At 38.2% G+C, this 25,042-nt stretch overlaps 1 protein-coding gene across 4 annotated transcripts in view; it reads right to left on the bottom strand.

Annotated features, from left to right (window-relative positions):
• Window positions 1-1,987: 1,987 nt before the first annotated feature.
• lingo2 (leucine rich repeat and Ig domain containing 2) overlaps window positions 1,988-25,042 on the bottom strand; it is a 218,686-nt gene continuing 195,631 nt past the window's right edge. For all 4 annotated transcript variants that reach the window (XM_059346861.1, XM_059346859.1, XM_059346862.1 and 1 more), the window contains one exon: window positions 1,988-4,964. In XM_059346861.1, coding sequence (XP_059202844.1) covers window positions 3,111-4,952 — 1,842 coding nt within the window. In that variant the 5' untranslated portion in view covers window positions 4,953-4,964 and the 3' untranslated portion in view covers window positions 1,988-3,110. The remainder of the gene's footprint in view (window positions 4,965-25,042) is intronic.

Here is a 25,042-nt window from a genome sequence, read left to right as displayed (position 1 = left end):
TCAGATTTTGTGTGAAAGGTAAATGAAAAGCCAAATATTGTTTTCTTACGGGATCCTCTTTTTACTAAACATGTATTTCTTTTGTTCATACTAAAATTAGTTTCAAGAATTACAATGTAAAATGCATTACAATATTTCACTCATAAAGGATGAGGCCGTTTTAAAGAGCATGGCTGCACACTAAGCTCCAGTGACCTCCTTGCCACCTTATGCGTACAAACACCACCTGTTGGCAAACTACAATCAGTGACAACATCATCAATGAGTCACTGAAGCTCAGTGTGCGGACCTGTTCTTTTTGTAACCAAACAATTCCATGACCTTCATCTAACTTTTGGTGTGCATTCACCAAACAACAAGGGCTGTTTCAGAAGCTGGTCAAAGCATAAAGTTTTAGTTAGAGAGCTGTTCATGTTGTCACTAAATTGTAAAATGTATTCCTCTGTAACACATGAAATATAATGGCAGCAATTCAAAAATGAATATCAGCATGCCAAAATTAAACTGACCTTTTTTCATGTTAGCTTTATGTCAGAACATAAATTTAGTGTGAGGTCATTACTGGTTATAGCATAAATCAAAACAATTTAGTCGTGTCTTTGGTAGGGTTGATCAAGTACACCATAATCTGTATCTGTTCAACCAACTAAATTAGCTGTATCTGTATCCGTATTCAGAATTGGTCCAACAAACAGCAGACTTTCACCCAGAAGAACGGGCTTCTTGTCCTGTGTGAAAACAAAAGTAACAGACTTTTAACGTAACTTGCATTTTTTATGTAACATTTTGTAAATCACGTTTTTTAAGTAACTTCCATTGTTCACATAACTTCCAAGGCTCACGTCACCCTTGTGACTACTTCACTTCCCTGTATTTATATACATTTATTTACAGTTTAAACTGTCTTTTTGTACGCCTTACCAGGAAGTTTTTTGTCCTAAACCTAGGTCAGTGGTTTTGTAGCCGAAATTCACTGAAACTGCAGACAACCATGAACCGTATGTGTATATATAATGAAGTGTGTGCTACTTTTCGAACTCTCTGCTCGGTACCACACGCTGATTTTGATAAATGCTCATATGTGTCGTTATGGGTGGTACTGACAAACGGTCTATTCTGTTTCGGTTGAAAATCTTGTTGTTTTGTAACTTGAAGTGAAACCACAAGTTGATCTTTTAAACTCTGAAATTAATTTGGGTTGATCTGAAGTTTCTATATTTATTATTTATTACAAAACTGTTCATAAAACAGCCTAAAATATAAAGCTAAAGATCAATGTTTTTAATCACAGGAGTAAGACAACTATTAACAGAACACAGCTACCCAATGAGGGTTTTCGTTCATCACAAGTCTGGACATTGACTCATTATAGTCAGATGATACTAGTAAAAAGTGGATTAATTGTATCAGAGACTCGTTCTTGGGTAACTTCTGGAGCACAATATGTGGTTTTACTGGAGTTGTTACCTATGACAACTAGGCTCAGTACATTTATGGCAACTGAAGTGAAATATAATGGTAGAGATGTTTGTAATTCAGCTTTGATTTCAATATATTTGTACAGTGCAACAGTACATTTTCAGTAATTGTGATGAGCTACATTATTAATGCATCATATTAATGTTTAGCAATACTAAGACACAGTTTTCTAACACATTACTGTTAATAAAGTGAATGAACTTCAAAGTGAAGTAGTGAAGCTGTGCATCAGAGTACCACATTCATGTCCTTTCACATATCGGTATTTGTAATTATGGTATATTTATGTGAGAAATATTATGTACTTTTATACTCTGTCATGTTGTACCAAATGATACACATGTCAAGTCTCATGTGAGTGTTTCTGTTAACTTAAAGCACAAATTTCTTATGTCATTGTTGCAATATTTACCACATATTCAATATTGAAAAGAAGACTTTGACGTCCGTCAGTCAGGCCGAAGGGAGGAAGATTTCATTACTGTAGCCATTTAGTTCGACTCGTTGGTACAAATACATCTTCATTTATTTCACATACATTTTTTTTAACTTTTACTTTGAAGTTTTCACAATCTAAATGATTCAACAACAAAATGAGGAACTACCACAACAAAGTCCAAATTTCCTACTGGGGAAACTTATGCAAATGCCACTGTAGTAAAATTGACACATGTATTTTGCCAACCAGCAAAGGTACAGTTAAAGTAATAAAAAGAGACAAAATAGGACAAAAAGGTGGTTCATGTAGTTTTTTTTTAAACCAATACTGGGCCATCATTCTGATGATCCAAGTGTTATGTTAGATCCTGAACAGTTTTTGAGGACTGATTTTTGTAAAATGCTTAACATTCTTTATAAATAAAATCTTTTTTCTTCTTTTTCCATTGATAAATAATATATATTTATTAATATCTAGGAGTCAATTGGGGGAACAGGGACAGATAATCACTCAGAGAAGCCCTTCCTGAATCCATGGAAACTTCAAAAGTCTGAAGAATGTTCTTGCTGAACATGTGGGCTATATCAATTTTGGCTAATGCATCCCATGAATATTGCTATGAATAGTTCTTTTGAATGAATATGTACATACATGTACATAATGAAGCATTAGGTACACATATGCAAAGTATTGAACATAGGAAATGATGGTCTGTTTCATTGATTTGTTCGGTGAATAAGCATGGAGCAAGACTAAACAAAGTAGGTTAATAGCTTAGATACAAATTTGTACTGTACATGGTTCAGCCAAGTCTGTAGATCCAACCCAAAACTGAAGCAATCTTTTTTGGGGCATATAAATTTCAAAAAGCTGATAAATGACACCTATTCCCTTCAGGTCCCCAAAGCACAGTTTTCAAGCCTCATCCTTGTTGAAAAAGTTGCCCGCTGGCAATTATGTGAGAGGATGTCCTACTACGACTTTCCATATTTGTAACACAGTATCCAGGCATCATGTCAATATCCAGTGATTTAAGGTACTGCTCCTCTTGTTATGATGCCCCAAACATTTCCACTACGACTCTCCCTGCAGTAGTGGAGTTCTGAAGTTCAGTAGTCTGATTCTCAAAAAAAAATAATACATTGTACTTCGGGCATTTCCACAATCCAGAATCTTGGATCTATAAAAGAAGTCACATCATTTTCATGTTAAAACGACGTGGACCAGCTTGTCCCTCTGCCGAGTCAACGTTAGTGCCGTTAGATTTTGACCGAGGCACATATTCAACGTCTATGTTGTTTTTATGTTTTCCTTTCCCTCTGCTCCATACAAAAAGGAGCAGGAAACAAAACAAGACCACTCCCAGGAATGTGAAACAACCCATTGCAGTTGACACTAAAATAGTCTTTAGGTCCAAACCGAGGGTCACACCGGCCGTCCCGTTGGCAGTGGCGTTGCTGGGATCTGTGTAGTACTGGGTCCTGTTAGCGTACAGCGATCCCAGACTTTTCACCGCCAATGAAGTCATCAGGGTGTCATTCCCAGCACTGTTGGAGGCAAGGCAAAGGTACACTCCGCCGTCTTGCACCTCTGCTGACTTGATCTCCAGTGTACCATTGTTGTGGACGGTGACTCGACCATGGCTCCGACTTGTCAGAACTCGTCGACCTGGGGACAACCAGGACACGATGGGCCTCGGTGTTCCATCAGCACTGCAGCGCAACAATGCCTGCTGGCCTTCATCCACAGTGATCATTTGGGTTTTATTCTCTCTAATTTTTGGCTTTGTACAGGTTACGTAATAAGACAGGAGAGTCTCCTTAAACTCCTTGAAAGGCCTGCCACGAATACCTTCAGGTGTGCTGCACTCCGGCTGCGAATCCCCAAAGAAGATGGTGTGCCTTTTCTGTAGAATCCACATTAGACGACAGTCGCACACCAAGGGGTTGTTGTCAATCAGAAGAACCTCCAGAGCCTCAGGAGACTGAAAAACACCCTTCTCCAGTGTATCCAGTCGGTTGTGAGAGACATTGAGGACTTTGAGCCCCCGCAGGCCCTGGAAGGCATACGGTTCAATGGTGGTGAGCTGAGCTCCAACCAGATGGAGTTCTTGAAGCCGAACCAGTTCCATCAACATCCCACCTTCAATGTGCCGAATGCGGTTGAATGACAGGTTGAGGTGTGTCAGGTAGGGCAGATGCTTCAGGGCTTGGTAAGGAAAGGAGGATAAGTTGGTGTTGGTTATGAATAGAGCAGTCAGGTTGAGGCCATGCAGGGTATTGGCTGGCACGTGGTCTAGTGAAGGCCAATGATCAATTTCTAATTGCCGCAGCCGGAACAGCTTTTTGAATGAGTAGGGATGCAAAGTGCTGATGCTGAGGTATCGTAGATGGAGGCTGACCAGGTTATGCAGGTGGGAAAGGGCCTCAGTGGGTACAACAGTAAGGTTGCACCTCTCCAAGGTAAGCATCTCCAGGCTTAAAAGTCCACTGAATGCACGGTGAGAAATGTAAACCAAATCATTGTCACCCACTTCCAAAAACTTTAGATTGTGCAAGTCCTGAAACATGTAATCCAGTAGGATGACGATTTTGTTGTCACTTATATCCAGTCGGGTAAGATTCGTTAAGCCTGTGAAGACGCCCAGAGGAATGAGCTTGATACGATTGCTCTTGAGACTGAGTGAGTGCATGGTGAACAGGGCGTTGAAAGCTCCAGGCTCAACATAACTGATAATATTTCCACTGAGGTCAAGTTCCTCAAGCCCAGGAAAGGCAAAAAAGTCATCAGGGTTGATCATTGTCAACTTGTTCTTACTCAGGTCCAGGATCCTGGTCTCGGTCGGGATTCCATCCGGAATAGTGGGCATTCGCTTGCGGTGACAGACAACCGCCTTGGTCTGCGCTGAACACTCGCAGCGCGAGGGACATCCCAGGGTGGAACCCACAAAGACAGCCACGAGGGCCAGTCCCAGGAATGGTTGCCAGCATGAGACGACCGCGTGCAGCATGACTTTGCTCATATAGTCGACCATTCTGTCACGGTTCTGAAAAAGGAAACAAATAGAGAAAGAAAGAGGTTAGTTGGTCACTCAGGATAGTCCTCATGGAGGTTGTGTGCTGTAGAATTAGTTCATATCACAAATAACATGCAAATAACAACACACACAAATATCATATTCAAGCAACCCTTTTCCAATGTTGTTACTAATTTAAATACAGACTGGGCTAAAAATTTTAGTTGGGCATTCTTTTAGTTTTAAATTAAAGTAATTCTTCTTCTCTTGCTTTTTTCCACCATCAGTTGAATCTGCTGTCTTTGTTTTCCTCTCACCCATGGGAAACTGATCAAGGCACAACAATGCTGGTTAAAATGATTCCCTGGTGAGAATTGGTTCTTATTTTGTGTCTCCACCAAAATCAAATTAACAGCTAAAGGAATAAAAAGTGCAGCTTTCACAACACATTTTATCCTTTCAGATAGTGCTGATAGTGTGTAGTGCAAATCTAAGCCAGAAAAAATCCTATCAGGGTGACTCTGAGAAAACATGTTGCATTTCTACAAGACGCAGTTGGTTTTTTCCACACACATTCTCTCTGTTCGAGAATATTAAAGAAAAATACTGAACCCTATCTCCAGAGGAAACAATTTCAAACATGTAAAAGTGGCAGAATGAAAGAAATCAATCATAAGAAAAATGCTTGGCAGTTTTCAGTTCACTGACAAGTTTGACCAAACTCAATCAACAAGTAAACACTGTTAGAGGGCCTCATTCAGTGTTAGATGAATATAAAGATTTTGATTTGGAGCATTCCCACAATAGTCACAAACAGCCAATAATGAAAAGTCGCATATTGAATATTGTCAAATCCAGTTGAGGTACTGAAAAATATATGCAAACAAATGGTGACTGTACTAAATCAGTTTTTTTTCTGGGAATTGTACCACAGCCTAAAAAAATATCTGATGGAAAAAATAAATAGAAAGGGGTTTTTTGCACAAGTGCACATATATTTTCATAATAAATAATATGCAAAAATGTACATTACTTTGATAATTTTGGAGAAAATATAATGATTTCAGGCTTTAAAACCTTGCAATTCTTTTTGCAATGTTGTTTTTCATCCACAGGCTTACTCATATATCACATAAGCAGCTGCTCATATATATTTATCACATAAGAACATGAAGATGGACAGATAAATTAACTGAATGCACTGCCTGCCACAAACAGACTGGGTGACAGGTTGCAAAGGCTGCAAACCTTCTTGCCTCATTTGGTGTATCATGGGCTGTGCTAAATTTAAACCATGAGAGGAATAATCTGAATTTCTCCCCAGGCTTTTAATATGCTAACAGATTATGGCGCAAAGATAAAATGATGGCATACCTATCTAAAGAGAAGTGTTATGTAAACCTATGACAAATGACCAAAATGAGGAAAATCTGAAGCTCAAAGTGCCTCAAGTGCTTGTGTGTCAGCTCTAAGTGACACAAATCAAGTTCATGGCACACATTCAAACCACATATATAACGTTTTTACACATTTAAAATCTGCCTTCAGTATTCATCAAAATGCAGGCACCACATTGATGTGATCCTTAAGATTTCTGTTAATCGGTATCTAGATGAGAATGCACTGATTTCTACAGTATTCATGGAAGTCACAACCTCTTTTAAGTTGTTTTATTCAAAAAAAAAAATATTTGTATGTATTCCTGGCATTTGTATACCACATGTTGGAATACGTATCAGTTCCTAATATTCACTGCTATTTTACTTTTCTACCCTGTACTTTTCTTTTCCTCAAGTTTGTTATAAAGCTTTATTGCTAGTTAGTGGGCACCATATGGCTGGATCTCCATTGCTGCTGACTTGTAAAACACTGCCAAGTGTGCGTTGGCCTGTTTAAGTGTTCAACAGCTTTCTAATGTGGTTTACTGCTAGTGCCAAGCTAAATCCTCATTCCCTGCATTAAAAGCAGCAACATTCATGCTAACGTGCCAACAAAACACCTGTTATTGCTTTAGTTATCCTTAGGGATGCAAAGGGGAGGAAAATTTCCGGTAAATATGCAGTAAATTTCCAAAAACTTTCCATTGGAAGTTAAGTTTGGGAATTTTGGAAATATTCAAAATAAAAAACCCCCATGACATTTCAACAGCTTTATTTTTAAGTAGAACTTCATCAAGTTTTAATTATTTTATTGAACAATCAATTGTTCCATGAAACAATAAAAACATAAATTAGTTAAATATTACTGGGCTACCCTGACCCCACCCATTCAAAAATTAAGAAAAATGACCCCCCCTTCCAAAAGTCTTTTTAAAATGTTAAATGAAAAAAATGAAAAGAGCCCTATACCATCTAAAAAAAAAGTCCCATTCATCACGTAAATGTTGAATTGAACATGTAAACGTTGAATTGAACATGTGATGGAGGAATGCACAGTCCATGTAGGGGGCATGGCCTCAGTAGCCCTGCAGTAAGCATTTATTTATTTATTTATTTATTCCTATAAATTCCTGTTAATTCCATGAAATTCCCGTTAATTCCATTACATTTCTGTTAATTCCCATGGAAAGTTTCTAACTTTGAAAATACACAGACTTTTCATTGTAATTAACTTTGTGAACCAAGATGCAGAATTTTTTTTTTTTGATGGTCAAAGATTGCTTCATTACGTTTTGAAGAGCTGGGTTAATATTTGTTAAGGTCTGACTAAATTGTGTCCACAGTAAGCAGCAACCTCAGCTCCACCCCAGAAGTGCCTTAAAGCTGCATTCTTTCTAATTGCCAGCAGGGGGAGACTCTAATAGTAACATTCTCAAGTAACATTATCATAATGAGTTTATGGTCTCATTCGTTAGTTTCTAGTATTCCTCAATACTGTTTATTTACTGTTTATGTACATTATGGTTTGAGTAAAAAAAAAGTTAAAGCAGAGTATTTTTCAGTGTGTTTTCAATTAAATGTATTATTTTGGTTTTGTGAAATGTTCAGCTGGACTAAAAGAAAAAAAAAGGAATCAACTGTTTATTTTGAACAACAATTGTCCTTTGCTAACCAGAGCCATAGTGTTAACTAATCATTCTGGCTCCTGATCTGTCCATAAATCAAGATGGCGACAACTATAATGCCAAACTTGAATTGACTACGTCAATTGTTTTATGACAGTCTACAGTCTTTAGTGTCAAAGGAAAGTACTTTGTCTTGAACAGATTCCTACCAGGAAAACATAATAGGTGATGTTGGTAATCATTTTGTTGATTTTTTATATTCCATTCGAGCAGTATAGTTCCCATACAGCTGTTGTGTAAACCGAAATTGAAACCACGGTCAGGTGCAGCTAGTTTTCAGTGCAGCAGTCAATAAACTTAGTCAATAAATAACTTTGATTAACACATTGTTCAATCAAACATTTCTAGTTGCACATGGCTAACATTACTGTGACACACACACACACACACACACACACACACACACACACACACACACACCTCAGTACAGGAGATTTTCTTCCCTCTGCAGATTCCTCCCACATAATGACCATACACACACACAAACACACACACACACACACACACACACACACACACACACACACACACTGAACTGCAGCACCATATGATTCGATGGTTTACTAAGAGGGTGTCTAATCAGTATAATGATTGGGTGCCTTTGTAACAGTGTGTAATCAGAATAAGAGTGAGCCTGTGATGTGACCCCCCCTCACCTGAGCACTGCTGAATAAGAGAGCCATAATGCAGAGTGCATCATCAATAGCATCAGCTGAAGTGTGTCCTGTGCAGAAGCAAATGCTGCACAGAATTAGGCAGCTGCCCTGGGCCAACTACTGCATATAAAATCCCAACTATCCACTCGTGCGCACGTGTGTGTGTGTGTGTGTGTGTGTGTGTGTGTGCGTGTGTGTGTGTGTGTGTGTGTACATCTCACTGCTGGGTGCATTGCTTATTTCTATTTCTATGATAACTTGAATGTGAACAACTTGTAATACATGTATCTTGTCTGTTTTTTTTACTGATTGTCTGTGTGCTGCGTGTGCCCTTAAAAAGGGAAGACAAAATACAGGATGGTATATTCTGTCATCTGTAGTATTTAATAGTCATTGGAAAAAAAATACCAATTTTCTTCAACAGAAACACTTTTGATTTGACCATGTTTTTTCAACCTTGAAGGAAAAAACCTTTTAGCAGTGTAGCTTGCATTTCTGTAAACATTTCTGATTAATACAGATAACCGGCACAATGTAGCCAATGTGACATCAAGGTAAGAGTGTGGTTGCAGAAAAAAATATATTCTGCTGCCTAAAACAACATTTTATTCATTAATGTTCACAAATCAGAGCAAAAACAGTCTCCACAAAAAAGAGATCTTAGTAGACCATAATATACTGCAGCTACAAAACAAATGAAAAGCCTCTTACATGAGTTAGTTAATAATAACTGTACACAGTCAAATGCAACAGTAATAGCTCCTGGAATACAATATATATATATCAAAACATTGACCTGAGAATCATTGTTTTCTTCTACATTTGACTCCCAAAATTTCCATTTAATCTCAATATTCTGGAAACTTGAAGTGACATGCAGTAGCAATCCTGTGGTGGCAGAAATCCTGCAATGCACTGAGAGATAAGACTGCACAGTGAAGGTGTTTCTATAATGTGGCCCCTGACCCACATTAGTGCAGGGTTGGATCCTGAGAGGAGGAGGATAACAGCTAATGGTGTCTGACTCAGCATAAATCAGTGAACAGCCATTTCGCAGGGGTGCTGAGGTCGCCTGCGCAATGCCATCATCCCAAGCATATGTACACAAGTGGCCCAATATGAATCTCAGACTTACATAATACTCCAGACTATTAAATTAGGATTTGCTCCTCCACTACGGCAAATATATGAGAACATATTTGTCTTAGCTCATTTTTAATACGCATACAGTTTTCTATTCCCATCACAAACTCATTTCCATATGAATCGCTGAAAACATGCAGGGCTCTTCCATCCCATGATGCCGCTCTTTACTTTTCAACACAGCCCAGGGCTAACTAGTAAGAGGATGAGTAGGGATGACGTCTGTCTTTACCAGAGTGGCAAAACATAGCCCTGCATGCACTGTTAATCATGATTCCACTTACAAAAAAAGGAAAAAAAGAGGCTTTTATCAATTCATCTTGAACCTCTTACATATTGTATATTCACACTAATTGCAGATATATTTTCCCCATCTTTTGTCAGACTAATGTAGCTTCGAGTGGCTTTGACCCCTGCAGTCTTTACTTGGTATCTAGATGAGTGAACGCTACAAGAGGATTTATCAGACAGAAATCGAGAGGTGAGAGTGGAGCTACTGTATACAGGAGATTGCAATCGCTCCCAAGGCAGGCGACTGATATCTTCCCCAGGGTCATTACTGAATTTCTGTCTTGGTATCTTTCTTTTCACACAACCTCTGACTCCTTTGTTTTGCTCAGCTTTTAACATCCTAGGTGTGTACTAGGGCCCAACATGAAAAATACATTTGTGAGCCCAATACAATACTGATTTTAGAGGGGAAAAAAGCACTGATTATCGATATGGCAGTGGATATAACAAATTTTGTGCTGGAATGAAAATAAACCTTTTTGTATGTAGATTATGCAGCACTAGATGATAGAGAGGTACTTAGAACGCTGCTTTCTTAAACAACTTACTTTCCTAGAGAATATTTATTATACATTACTATACGTTCAACATACATTATCATCTTTGGAGAAGTCCCACACCTTACTGCTCTTTCGAGGAAAGACATAACAACATAATTTCCAAATCACCTCATTTTTCTGCATTGCACATTTTATAAAAAAAAGTTTTCATGTCTGTGCATAAAGGGCAACACATACGCCAATACAGATAGCTCAATATACCTATAATGGGCCAATAACAGCGAATCATTTCCATTCTTCTCTTGCTCTTGTCTGTACCTCTACAGACATAGATAAACACTATTATGTGTCACTAGTTTTTGAGTCACACATTGCATTGACAATGCTTTATCATTAATAAAAATGTGATTTTATTATTGCAAATTTATTTAAATGTTTAAGCTCCCCTGTGCAGAACGATGTTGTGAGTTCAGTTCACGGTTTCCACTATAGGTTATTATTAGATGAGAATAGTGTGACAAAGAAGTGAATGTGAAGTTTATTAGTTGAGTCAGTAATATTTCCTTTTAAAAAAGGTGGCAAATGACTGTGGTTATAGCTCATTTAATTAAAGAATGAATATATAGGTGCTCAATAATACAGCTAAAACAATACGGTAAATGCCACCATTTCTTAATGATTTGTTTACTTGTAAAGGTCATGTAATAAGCACTGCATACCGTGTTTGTTATTTGAAAACCGTAAAATGTTGTGACAATGCAGTCAACAAATAATGAGCTTATGCTGAAAAGTCCTGCAGTCAAGACACGGAACTTGTTTACAGTGTGAGGTAATTTCAAAAGGAAAGTGTGACATTTATTTATTCATTGATTCTCTTTAATGAAAAACAAAAACAAAAACAAAAAAAAAAAATAAAGATCTCAAGTTTAAGTTCAAATCCCACTGTGGTCTTTTGCTTGGCCACAGAGTTACAGAATATGCGCTCAATACCAGCAATACAAATGAGATGCAGCACGTAGAGAATACAGTGGTGGTCCTGAGCGTACTCTTCCCCGTAAGCTCCTGTGAGTTACAGCAGCCAGAAACTCCACAGAAACATGCTAATTTTAATTGGAGCAAATTGAATCAAGCAATCATGGGTCAGTTTGCTCATCAGTGTCTCTCCCCCTGCCGGGTAGAGTGGACACCCACTACCCATGTTTGATTTCAAATTATTTACCAACTAATTACACCAACAGCTCCAATACAGAGTGAATATAATTGTGCAAAATTAAATCACTCAACAGTAGACCTCACTGTACAGGAGGCCGGCTTGTTAGACTGCAAATTGATCTTTTTGAACTGAGGGTTTAAAGTTCGAGTTAACATGAACTGATGCAAATATATGAAGTGTTTCTTGAAACCACAGTTTAACTGCATATGACCTACTCGTACTCTTTAGAATACTTTAAAGAAAAAAAAATCATGTGTTTTGAATTTATGAATGCAGGCTGTGGGGGCATGAAACCTGTTCATCCGTTAAAGGATTATATAAGCCGTCAGTTCAAGTGCAAACATGAAAATCAAAGTTGGCATAATGCATTTTTTCCGCACTAGCAATGACACTGTTTGTCACTGGTCGACTTTGTAACCGCTGCATTCTGTTTACACTTAGTCTCTTAAGCCATAATCCTGGCGAACCATTGGTTGTAAACATTTTGCTCTGGCTTTCATCTGAGGGGTAAGTTTGCACACCCTGAGCACTCACAAGGCACTTCTTATTTTGCCCAAGTAGTTTGAGGATTTAGATAACAACTTGGCCTCTGTGCAATCAACCAATAAAAAGCCACTTGTGAAATTGGCCTGCCTCTATCTCCTCTGGAAAGGTTTTCAGACACTGTTTGATGTGGCCCCCAGGCACTGATCATTGAACATAATGTGATTCCTCTTCACACAGAAAAGCCTCCCTGCGTTTATGGTGGATGGTGGGAGACAGTTGCTTTCTTTACCCGGCAATTATCAACACCCCTTAAAAAGCATAATCAAAGCGTCAAATTTTGATATTTTGACTTGGAAGACGGCTCTGGAGGAAATGCTACTTTGAAAGGCAGGAAAAAGGAGAAAAATGAACTCTTAGAGCTCGAGCAGAGCTGCAGAGGAACGGGGGCTGTGTGAGGAATAAAGCAATAATGAAAGCAACATTATGTGTAATCATGCAGGGAGAGAATGTGCTACATACTGGGTGCAGCAGTTATACAGCAAGCTCTCTTGTACATTAGCATCTGACATGGCTGCCCTCCCTGTCAATGGGACCAACTCATCGCAATGTAATTGGTTATAATGAGAAATGAATAAGAAAGACGACTCTTTCACAAAGTGCCAAAAAGGAAGGTTAAAAAAAGCACTACATACACACAGTATTCCTCCAATCCATTCAAGTCAGAGAGAGAAAAAAACAACACTTTGACACACGCACAGACTTCTGCACGGTGAGTGTAAGCACTATACGGTATAATCACTGTTATCCCTGCTGGGCAATTAAAGTTTTTGCGGTCAAGAGATGGTTAATTCTTGCTTTCTGAAAACAGCAGAGGACAAGCAAAAGCAGTGTTTGATGTCTTAATTTCCCAGATAACTACAAAATAACAGCACATCCTCATATGGGTCATTGTAAGGGAAAGTTATTAAATCATCATTTTATTTTAATGAGCCTTATATCTTATAATGATGCTACCCTGAAGGAAGGATGTTATTAACTTGCAGGTTAGTTCGCAGTCATAGTGTGCAATTAACCCACCTTTTCAAAAGAGCATCAGTGAGTAATCAAATGGGATCATAATGAGAGGGAAGAGACTGCGATGCACTTTGCCTTATCCATTATTGAACGGATCTTTGTAAAGGGCAGCGAGGCTTTAAGGTGAGCCTGCCAACATGCAAAATGACACTGTACTTCTTTAATAAACCACTGTCAATCTGACTTCTCATGCAACAGAATGCCTCCTCAGGATGTGACCTGGATAAGATTACACAACTCAGCCTCCATCAATTTTTCCAAACACAAATAATTCACAGGAGGAGACAGCAGCAGCACTTCAGATGGAAGAAGCAAGTGGAAGAAAAAAAGAAAGAAAAAAGAACAACAGCAGCAACCTTGATGATTCTTCATACACACAGATTGCAGTGACAAATCTTGTTGGTAATTGTTCCGTTTTCACAGCCGTTTTCATAAGTTGGATTCAGTGTGGTGAACTGTATAATTCATTAACACACAAACACTGCAACAGCAACATGATCATAGTCACATGATCGAGGGTTTTGGGACCCAGAGCCCTTAACAGTGAGGATCAACAGCCTCGGGGCAATAAGAGGCTTCTATGCACAAATTGCCCTTCTGCTTGGCTTGCAGAGCGAAGTCAAAGCTCAATTAATCCGTGTTAATTAGAGATAAACTTGACAGATTGAGTCAGTTGCTCTTTTCTGTCTGATAACCCCTTGGTTGGAGAAAGAGTCAAAACGGGCGCATCAAACAGTCGGATCTCGATTCATCCCAGAAGAAAAGCCTCTCGCAAAAGAGAGTTAATCCTATGTTTAATAGCTATTAAAAATTCTGAACTTTGGAGACAAGGAGAAAAAAAAGTTAAAAAAAAAAAAAAAAGTAACAAAACTTGGTAATTAAATGTATGGGGAAAAATACAACAGTGACAATATAGCAGAGTTAATAAGGTCTGAGTTAAGCATTGCCACTTAAATACATTTATAAAGTGACAAGTGAAAATGAAAAAAAAAATTGTCAGTTCATCAAAGAGCTGTATGGTGTGCATTAAAAGTTACTAAGTTTTCTAAGCACTCCCATTAGATTTTTATATAGACTTTATATTGATATTGAGGTGGTGTTACTGGCTTTATAGTGCCACTTAAGCAGGTCGGACTGCTCTCCAGTTAGAAGTCCCTGTTCTTTCACTGTGGGTGGGGCATTCAGGACAGATACTTAATTTCACATTAACAAGAGCAAATAGTCCAAATAGGTGCAAGGGGACTAAATGACAAATACCTAATGTGTTATTAAATAGATATGGAACATTGGGCCACTTCTTATTTGACAAAAGACAGACTGCCAGCAATCTACTCATTTTGTTTATTAGTTTTTTAAACTGCCTGAAATTATTAGGACTTTGATTTGTTCAAGATTTAGACTGGAGGAACATTTAAAACATGGCTGATAAATGAGCTCGGGTGAAGATATATCATTTTAGTCAGATATATGCCAAAGTGGTTAATAAGCTGCACAGAGATGCCATTTGTTATTCAGTTATATGTCCATTATCCTGTTTCCATGTGTTAATCACTCAGTTATCTCTTTTTATCAGCCAAATATATGTAATTATATATGTAAAAAACACACAAAAAACAAACAGAAGTGTTAGCTTCTAGGTAGCTGACATAGCAATGTCATCTTCACAGGTGACAGATGACGATGATGATACTAAATTTAAGAGACCCGTCTCAAAAATGTTTACTTGCTATATGTTTTTAAAAAAAGGAACATCGACTGATAGATGGTTATCAGATGTTTTTAACTCTTAAGGGGCTTTCACACTGCTGTGCAGTAACTCTCTGCCTCCAGTCATTGCAATGAGGAGAAGGTAAGCGAGGGGGAAGCGGTTCTGATTAAGGCTGTAGCGGTATTATCTAATTTGTGCCGGAACTGAATTTTTTAATATCCTTCTCTGGGCTTGCCTCAGCACAAATATGAAGAATGTTTTAAAATGGGTCATGTTTTTTTCTTATCATACTATATCTGGTCTTTGGGCACATGGGACGACTGTTTTTGCAATATAGAATTAAACAGTATATATAGGCTCTGTTATTAAAAAATAGTAGTCCCATATGCCCAAAAACTAAATGTAGGATGATGAGAAAATGGCACAATAAGGTATTTTACATTGATTAACTCATAACAAGTTTAATATACAAAGATATGCACACATATTCACAGTAATATTGTGACACAATGTTAACATTTTTCCTAATTTTGATGAATTTGCGTTACAGATATTTACATAAAGTAGTCTTTCGACCAGTCAGAACAAATGTTGTGGCATGTTTTTCTTATCCTACTTAAAATAGACTTTGGGCATAAATGGGTTAAGCAGTTTCCATCCACATGAACTTCTGAGACACTGTGTTTTTGGGGAAGGATCTTGCAGGTATTTATCAGGGGGGTTACTGCATGGTGGTGTGAATGCAGCTTTTTGTATCACAATAACTATTGGTATAGAGCTCAAAAATCAAGCACTGAACTGGCTCTAAAAATCAGTAGATGTACTGTCAGGGTAGCTGCTGAAGTAAAATTACTTTTATTGTTATAATTTACGATTAAAGGATTTGAATCATACACATTCACTAGTCGGACCCTTCACATGGCCACCTTTTACATTGCAGCTGATAACACCTCTGTTGTTTTAAACACACAGAAGATATTAATATTCCAGCTCAGTGCGTACAGCAGAATCCCACTCATAAATCATGGGGCTACCCAGCAGGTTCCTTATTATGAAAACAGATCTTTCCCCTCTTCACCCTGACCACCACTTAGACTGATAATGTACATTACATATGTAGTATGTAACATATATTCTGTTTCACAAACACTAAATATAACATGTAGCTCACCAAGCTACTCCATCTGCAAAAAATCAATTGAGACCAGAATCCCAGTCATACGAGCAGAATGCAGGCATTTATATGAATGAGTGCAAGTATATAGTATTGATTAGTTATACTCACAAACCACCAATGATTGGGACTTAACTACAATAAGATATATGGTGTTCCGATGTACAACTAACACACAGTGTGATTCAGGTTTGACATTTTTCATTTCACATTTCAGGCAATGCTACAGTGATAAGTCAGTGATGCCTAGAGGGATTTTCTTTTTTCCACCTGCTGCCTCCACAGAGATTAGCCCACAACAGCACCCCTGAAGCTGGGAGGGATGTTGTGTTTTGCTCATGGGTACAACCAGCACTGTGTGTACACACAAGCCAACAAAGAGACTTGAACCAAGGCACTGCAGGTGTTAGAGAACAGCTCCCTAAACCACACGGCTGCCTGGAACAGGTAAAGAAAGGATAAGAGTCAGACAGGAAAGTGGCTCCTTTAGTCTACCTTCCCTAATCTTCTCTCTCCTTAAATGACTTCATCATAAAATTGCATAACCAGCAAGACTGTCTCAAATTTTTGTCACTGATCTCTTATAGTTTCACTGACCTAGACGATATTTTTTATTCAGCCTAACGTCTACAGAGCATTTTTAAAAGGGTAAGCAGAACCTAGAGTGAATTTCCTTCCTTCTCTGCCTTTGAACCGAAAAGCCTCGTGAGATAAATTGTGTGGACTGATTAAAATGCATCTGTAGCAGCCGTTAACACATTGTGTGGGCTCCCGAGAGCCCTTGTGGTCTCGCTTCTTGTCACCCCCACCCCCACCCCCACCCCTACTCGTCTGGACAGCCTACATCAAGTATGAGTGACACTATGACTCAACCACAGGGACAGTTAAAGGTGGTTGGCAAACCCCTTTACCTCTGCACCCACACAGCTCATTCTGGCCTATATTCAAGTTGAAAGATTTCCATAAAACCTAAATATACCCTATAGTATATATAGTCTAAGAGAAAAAAAAAAAAAGTGGTGCATGGTTAAGCAGGGCAACCATATCAACAATCAGCCATAATAAAAGAAGACATGTAGTCCTGACTGCATGAATGCCCGTGGCAAAAATTCACGAAACAACAAACAGTATTACTGCAGCATAATGAAAGCTTCATGCTTCCTATTGCCATAAGTGCATCAGCTTAGACCAAGTACTGCGCTGCAGGATGCTTTTCAGTGAGACACTGCAAGCATCTCACAGCCATACAGATAAAGAATGACTCCATATTCACTTAGAGAGCATGATACTGTAACATTTTAAGAAGCTTTAAGTATTTATTAGTGTTATCGTGCATCATTCTGCACACACTGTCTTCAGCACACCCACGAGAGACCACCAGGCAAGAGGTAGTTTATGCCCCAAATAACAGACAACAAATGCAGTTACAATTTCAAACAATTTGGTTTTGTAACTTACAGAAATTATTCATGACGTTAGCTAAAAGGAACACATGCAGATCCAACGTACCCATGCATCTCTGTGAGGTCCCAACAGTGTGTCAGTATATTTGGCAGGAAATCTTGTACAAATATCTGCAAGACATCCCTCCATCTCTTCCCTCTAAATCAAAATGGACTCACAACTTCTTATTTTAAATCTCATCCTCGTGTGCTATAATTTCCTGTGGTGTTTGTCCCTGTGTGTCTCGCTCTTTGTCTACCCTTCTCTCCCTCCTCCTTGGGTTTTCTCTCTCCTCACCCAATCAAGAGATCTGCCCCCTGACCTTGCAGCTCAATGCCATTAAACTCCTTTCAATTCTGCAGCTTGTAGCGTCTCTGAAAAGACAATGTAGCCTTATGTGGTTCTTAATATCAGCCCTTGAAATCTGCTCATGTATTTTTCTTTCTCTTGTAGTCTCAGTCATCTTTTGATGTGAGGTGTTTGGTGAAGGAGATATGAAAATGGTGGCTTTAAAGATACACATGATGATTATTTTGCTACACAATGGCATTTAAAACACAGTCAGGGGAAAGCTAATGCTTTATTGACTGACTCCAATGCATGTATTGTATGGTCACACTCAAAATCAAATTCTGAAACAAACAAAATCGTTATTGGGAACGGTTCAAAGGATTATTCAGTGTTGGTATTGACGATTCATGCATGTCCATTTTTATCCATCTATGGGATTTCAGTACAGTTACTTCATATGTGTTTGCACATATTGTATTTTCATTGTTTATACCCATATTTTAATGTTATTATTCTGTCTGTATATTAACAACATAAATTGCATGTTGTGTCTATTTTTTTTCCTCATTTAAATTCCAAGGTTAAGGGCTGTCAAACAAAATGTTGAAAAGAGTGTAAGCTCATTGCAATTTTTCTCTTTCTTTCTTTCTTTCTTTCTTTCTTTTGGCTATATAAATAAAATGGATTTGACTTTGAATTGCTTGTATTTAAAGTAGTTAAGCACATAATGTGTACTGTAGGGTGATTTTCTAAAGACTACACAAATGAAACATGGCTTATATATATTTTTTGTTATTTTATATACCTTTTGAAAAGTTTCCATGTTGTTTTCTAATCTACCTTTACAGTTAGAATGTAGCTGTATGATTCATAGTAATTAAATATGGTAGATTGTGCAGATGTTTGCACATGCAGATTTACTTGCATAGGCAAATAGAAAACAAAACAAAATGCTGGGCAAAATGAAGAAGTGGCCACACAAGTGATGCGGGTGATTTTCCTGCTTTGATGTTTCTGTACACAGCTTAGTCTCAGGTGAAATAACACGGTAGTGTATGATCACAGTTTTAATGATGTTAATGTTTTTGCTGCAGGTTACACCACATTGCATACCATTCCTATTGATATGAAGTTTAGCATGCAGCATTGGTTTTATGATGGTAAAATGTAAATGTCATATTGCTGCTGATTCAAGTAAAACACTGCACATATATAGGGGCACACAGCGCTGCCTCAGGACCTCACAGTATGATCACTACCCAGGGGGATTCACACCGCAGGGCTAATCTGACTGCAGTTATAGCTGAAGAAGGAGCGTTTACAAAGGGTTAATGAACTCTCAGGGGACAAATCAAAACAAGGGTTTGAGTGATTTGACTGTTTTTATAGGTTGCTGTTATCAGCCATCCAATATAGCGCTCCCATGTGATTATAGCCCATGCAAGGACCACAAAGCCTTATTGGATATTGATCAGGTCACGTGGTTCAGCTGTCAAAGAACAACAGCAACAAAATAAAATAAAAGATACAGCAGGTGGTAAAAGATAACGTCCAAAATGGCCGTCCTGCTGATTCTTGTCTGAAATGCCTCTGTCAATATTGCATTTATGGTGCTTCATGCTGTTCACGTTCATTTCAAACGCTGCGGGATATGTTTCCTAAAGCTCGCATCATGTTTGGAATAACAGTGAAATTGTTTGCCATCATATTACCACCCCTGAACCATTCCTAGTTCCTCTTAAGCAGCTATAAAAAAATATAAATAGGAGACAAGTGTCCAAGCTATAAATGGTGGAAAATATTGCTGTTGGCTATTCTTTTTCAGAAATAATGACAGTATTTACAGAGTGGAATGTGTAAGTATATTCAAAATGACATAGTTATTCAGAACTGGTATAATAATTATACATTTCTATGGTGATTTTGTTCTTTTGCCCCTTTACTTATGTATTGCCCCCTCCTCTGTCACACTGTGACAAGAGCCCAACTGATAATTTTATATCAAATAGACACACTTTGTCTACCAGAGAGCATTAACAAATTTATTTTTGACTAAAATGTCTCAGAGTACATATTAGGGTGTCACGATTCTCCAAATCCATGATTTGAATTGACTTTTTATTTTTACGGTTACAATTTGATAACATTTTAGATTCAAAGTATAGAACTATGATAACCAATTACTTCGCTTTTGACTGTAACTGTTTTTAATGTTTTCAATGATGTATAATGGTGTTCTGACGGTTGTTCTTTGTACTTTCATTGTGATTTTTCAACATAATTTTCAACATAACATTTTTTTAGCACTGATGGCAATGCCATTGTAAGACTATGAAGTTTGATTATGCTTAACAGATTAAATCAGTCTTTAAAAAAAACTATGTTCCCTGGTGTGAAATGTGATGTAACCAACATGTTTTTGGAATAAAGTATAATTGTTTTTTATTTTTAACTAGTGCAGTGTCCGTAGGAAGTATGCATTCGTACATTACATGCAGACCACTACAACGTCTGCAACTCCATAAAACACTTACTTTTCATAAGGTACGCACACCATCCAGGACATACACATTGAACATTGATATTCGCTGGAAACTATTCGAATATTATTGGAAAATCGAACATTTAAAACTATAAGATAGGTAGGCTACATAGACTTCCAGATAAGATAAGTCAGGCGTGGAAATCCAGAGCGAATTGGGTTACTGACCAGGTGTAGGCCTATCACACAATGGGGCGGAGCTCCCCTAAAAGGCGTCCCATCAGAAACAGTGCAACACGTCTGGCATAAATAATGATATTTTCAAAAATGAATTTAGAAATCTTCAAAATCGAGGATGAACACCTTCGTGCCATGCACAAGCCACATACGAAATCTAACGGTCAGCAAGATATGCCCTAGACACACACACACACACACACACACAAACACACACACACACACACACACACACACACTATGAGGGGTATTTTATGCCAGCACACTATACGTAAACGCCTAGAATGCGTCGCCTGTGCCAGCATAAAGTCTGATTAATAGGCGTGCTTACAGACACGCGTATTGCGAGTACACCAGATGACATGGGTGACGGGTGAAAAGTGCCACGAGCGAACGTAGTGGACGCCTGTGTGTGTGTGTAACGCGTGTACGTTAACAGTGTGTTACTCTGTGTAACAGTTCAGCTGTTACACAGAGTCTCAGCTTCATATGGTATTGTTTATAAGAAAGCACAACTTACAGATGAACTCCAAGCCCCCACAGAGCTGTCAGGATATTTCTATTATTTTCAGGCCAGTTTTTATTTTCTTGTTAACGAAATCTCTCTCTCTCTCTCTCTCTCTCTCTCTCTCTCTCTCTCTCTCTAGGTTTGAATGATATCGAATTGATATTTAATGATAGCAAGGGTGAAAGGGATAATTAAAATAATTTCAGCTACTTAAAAATAGTAGGCTAATAGTAAAGTGCAACGCTCACAGCCAGTTCCCAGCTTCGCGCGCGGACACACAGTTCATTACGCACCAGCTGTAATTAGGTAGGTTTACCTGCCTGCAGAAGCCGTAATCGCTGTCACCCCTGAATATTAAGTAGCCATGCGGACCTATCGAATGAATATTCAGTAGCCATGTGGACAGCAGTCCGTTCACAATATGATTCCATCGGACCTTATATCTACACTGTTTAACCCAATTCGGCACTTATGCACAGTCCCATTATGTTTTACAGACATTCATAGTTAACTAATGAGGTAAAACATTTTGTTTAAGCTGCATTTTGCTGACTTTCACTCCTAAAACAGGCTAATTAAGCCTCCGGTTTTGGCCGGAAAAACTTTAAGTTTATCTGGTAAGTACGAGATAGTCTTTCTCTTCATCTATAAGTTGTGCTTTCTTATAAACAATACCATATGAAGCTGAGACTCTGTGTAACAGCTGAACTGTTATAGGCTTACACGCGTTACACACACACACAGGCGTCCACTACGTTCGCTAGTGGCACTTTTCACCCGTCACCCATGTTATCTGGTGTACTCGCAATACGCGTGTCTGTACGCCTATGTAGAATTGTACTTAACAGTCACGCGGGTCTTCATGTCACGTATTTGAGGCGTAGTTCACCCGTCACGCAGCCGTCACGTAGGCGTATGTGCAACAACGCGTGTACAGCGTCTGCGTGACGCCTGCGTGACGCCTGTCTGTCCATTGAAAGTGAATGGAATTTACACGCGCACGTTAGACGTTTGATGTCATCGCATAGGCGCTGTACACGCGTTTTAGTATAGTGTGCTGGCATAAAATGCCCCTCATACACACACACACACACACACACACACTCTCTTCTTGCTTGATAGATTTATTTTAAATAATTAACTTGTTTCAGCATTCATTCAATGTGAACAAACTGTTCAAACAACCAAAAGATCACTACATGACCCTCAAATTATTATTATTTTTTGCCAGTTTTATTTTCAGTCAGCCAAGCGCTGTGAATAAACAATGAGGCGCTGCAAAGTGTTATAATGAAGGGAAAACCCTGGAAAAATTTATATAGGTCTAATAATGTAGCCAGCTGGACTTTGATGAGTATCCGGCTGCTTGGCCGGCAGCCGGTGCTTATGGAAAGCTCTGGTGGAATTCTTTTTTCGTGCAATTAGTTGGGATGGAGAGAATAAAAAATATTGTGAGAATCACCGAGCCTGCTTTTCGTTAGGGTTAGGGTTAACCCTAATGATATAATAATATATATTGTTTAATAATTTTGATGTATTATCTGAGCTATATAACTAAAATTGTGACCCTCAAGTTCTTATTATTTTATGAATTTAAGGAAAAATATTAACATCCTCATGTATCATGTATACTATAAAATGAGACATACTTATTCCTTTTACTGAAATAATCTACTAAAGAACATTTTTTTCTTTCACGCTGAAGCAAGAATTTGTTCAAGAGGGGAAGAAGATGGCTTTACATTAAAGCTTTCAATGTTTATATAAACCCAAGACAAACAACAGGAAAGGCTCATCCGGACCATTATTCATGAGATGCTACCATGCAGATTTTTTCTTGATTCAAATGTAAATGCATCTGTACAAGCTGTGTTTAAGAATTGACGTATGTTCTGTTGCATGAAGGCATTTGAGTGCTCTCCACAGTACAGTAATGACTGAAACAGTTTATTATTTCCCAGTCCTGATGTAAGTGTCATGTATTGCCTTCAAGAAACAAGCAGAAACACTTGAGTGACAAAACATGCCCTTCATCTATATGTAGTTGTATGATGACTTATCCTACCATGATAATTTCACATTTTATACTTTGAATAATTCATGAGTCTTGGGTGGTCTCCCGGTAACTTTCACACACCTCTCATTTGGAATAATGTGGGAAAGGCAAGAGGTGGGAGTGAAATGAAAAGAAAGCAAGCAAAAATATGGATCTTTGAATTTGAATACTGATCTGTCAGAGCTGCTTGTCAAAGGCAATAGCCACGGGCTGCATTCAGTCACACACACGTGAGCTGGATTGTGTCTGCATTGCCTGATGGGTGCTCAGGTAATGTCACTGCTTAAACAATGTTGACTTGTGAAAACAGTACAAAACAATGTTGCTGGAATTTAATCAAAATAAACATGTTCAAGTTTAATTAAATTCCTTTCTCCGTTACAGATTGCCTCCAGTACAAACACTGGAATAAGATTACCAGACACAGTTGAGGCAACTTTAGAAATATTCAAAGTGGAGAAGTTTGTAAAAGTGCAATTCTGTAAAAGAAAAATAATTTAAGAAAATCTCAGCTGTATTAAATTACTTTTGTTTCAAAGTATAGAAGCTCAGGTTTGATACAAATGGCCTTCCTCAGGTGGCTGTCATCGTTATGGTAAACTGAAACACATTTCCTGCTCCGTTGGCTCCCTTGGGTGCTGGCTGAATGAGGCAGGGGAACACCCTTAGTACTAATCACTGAAGCACACTCGGTCCCCTCCAGGATCTCACACAGTGTTTTTGTGATTATAGCAGTGAAAATGACTGAACTTTCAGCAGTTCCCTTTAAATAAAAGATGAAATCTGAGGCAATTTTTTGTTATTGTGCAAAAGAAGTTTAATAATTGCAAGTCAGCTGTAAGAAAGAAGAAGATTACATAAAGATGTCACTGATTATAATAAAAAGTAATAATCCCAGTGGGAGTATGAAATATCTTCACATTTTAAGCACAGCTTGGGCTTTTCAGATAACCACACTAATGTGCAACAAAAACTTCTGAAAAATACAAATGTGTAAATGGTTTAATTCTAAACTTAAACCCCCTTGAGAGCTTGAACAATTACTTAGTTTAGTTACAGCTTGCACTTTTGTTGCGATCATGTACATAGAATCTCAGGTAAACAGTCCAAAATGGCCTCTATTTTCTCTCACTTCCTCCTTTTTTACTCTTCTGTTTTTGTGAAGGAGGAGCAGTGAGAAAGCATTTGAATCCACCCCAGAACTGTGTAGCTGACTACACAGCAGCAGTTTAGCTAACAATAGCCCTGGGTGATTAGTTTAAGCACTAGGAATGGGGTGTTGTGGGGAGCTAATATTTCAACAGTAGGTTCTATCAAGGCAATTTGTTCTCCGTAGCTACGTTGACTTGGATGCTTGATGTAAACTTCCACCTCATATTGTCAATGACATCAAATACTCTAACACACAACTGTTAAATATCAATCAAAGAAAAAGTTTACTCAAGAATAAACATGCGCTTTATGTCCTTGGTTAAATTACAGGGACATGACTTGGATATGATACAGTGAGAACAAACAGTTATCATAATTCAATGAAAATATTTAGTTAAAGACACAAAACGTTCTGGAAATAATACAGAACAGTATCAGACAAAATTCCTGTTTGTTATTGATAGAAAGCCTAGAGAGCTACTGAATTCACATAACTTGTTTTGTTTAGACCGCCATGTTGGCAGGAAAAGCTATAGAAAAATAGAAGATTCAACATTACTGACTCTTATTATGTCCATATAGTGATTTTCATGGGTATTGAAACAGTTGGAACAGACAATGCTCCAGAAC

Source organism: Centropristis striata, chromosome 12 (genome assembly GCF_030273125.1).
Source record: "Centropristis striata isolate RG_2023a ecotype Rhode Island chromosome 12, C.striata_1.0, whole genome shotgun sequence".
Lineage (NCBI taxonomy): Eukaryota > Metazoa > Chordata > Actinopteri > Perciformes > Serranidae > Centropristis > Centropristis striata.
The sequence above is the reverse complement of the archived record's forward strand: the minus strand, read 5'-3'. Positions and strand labels throughout refer to the sequence as shown.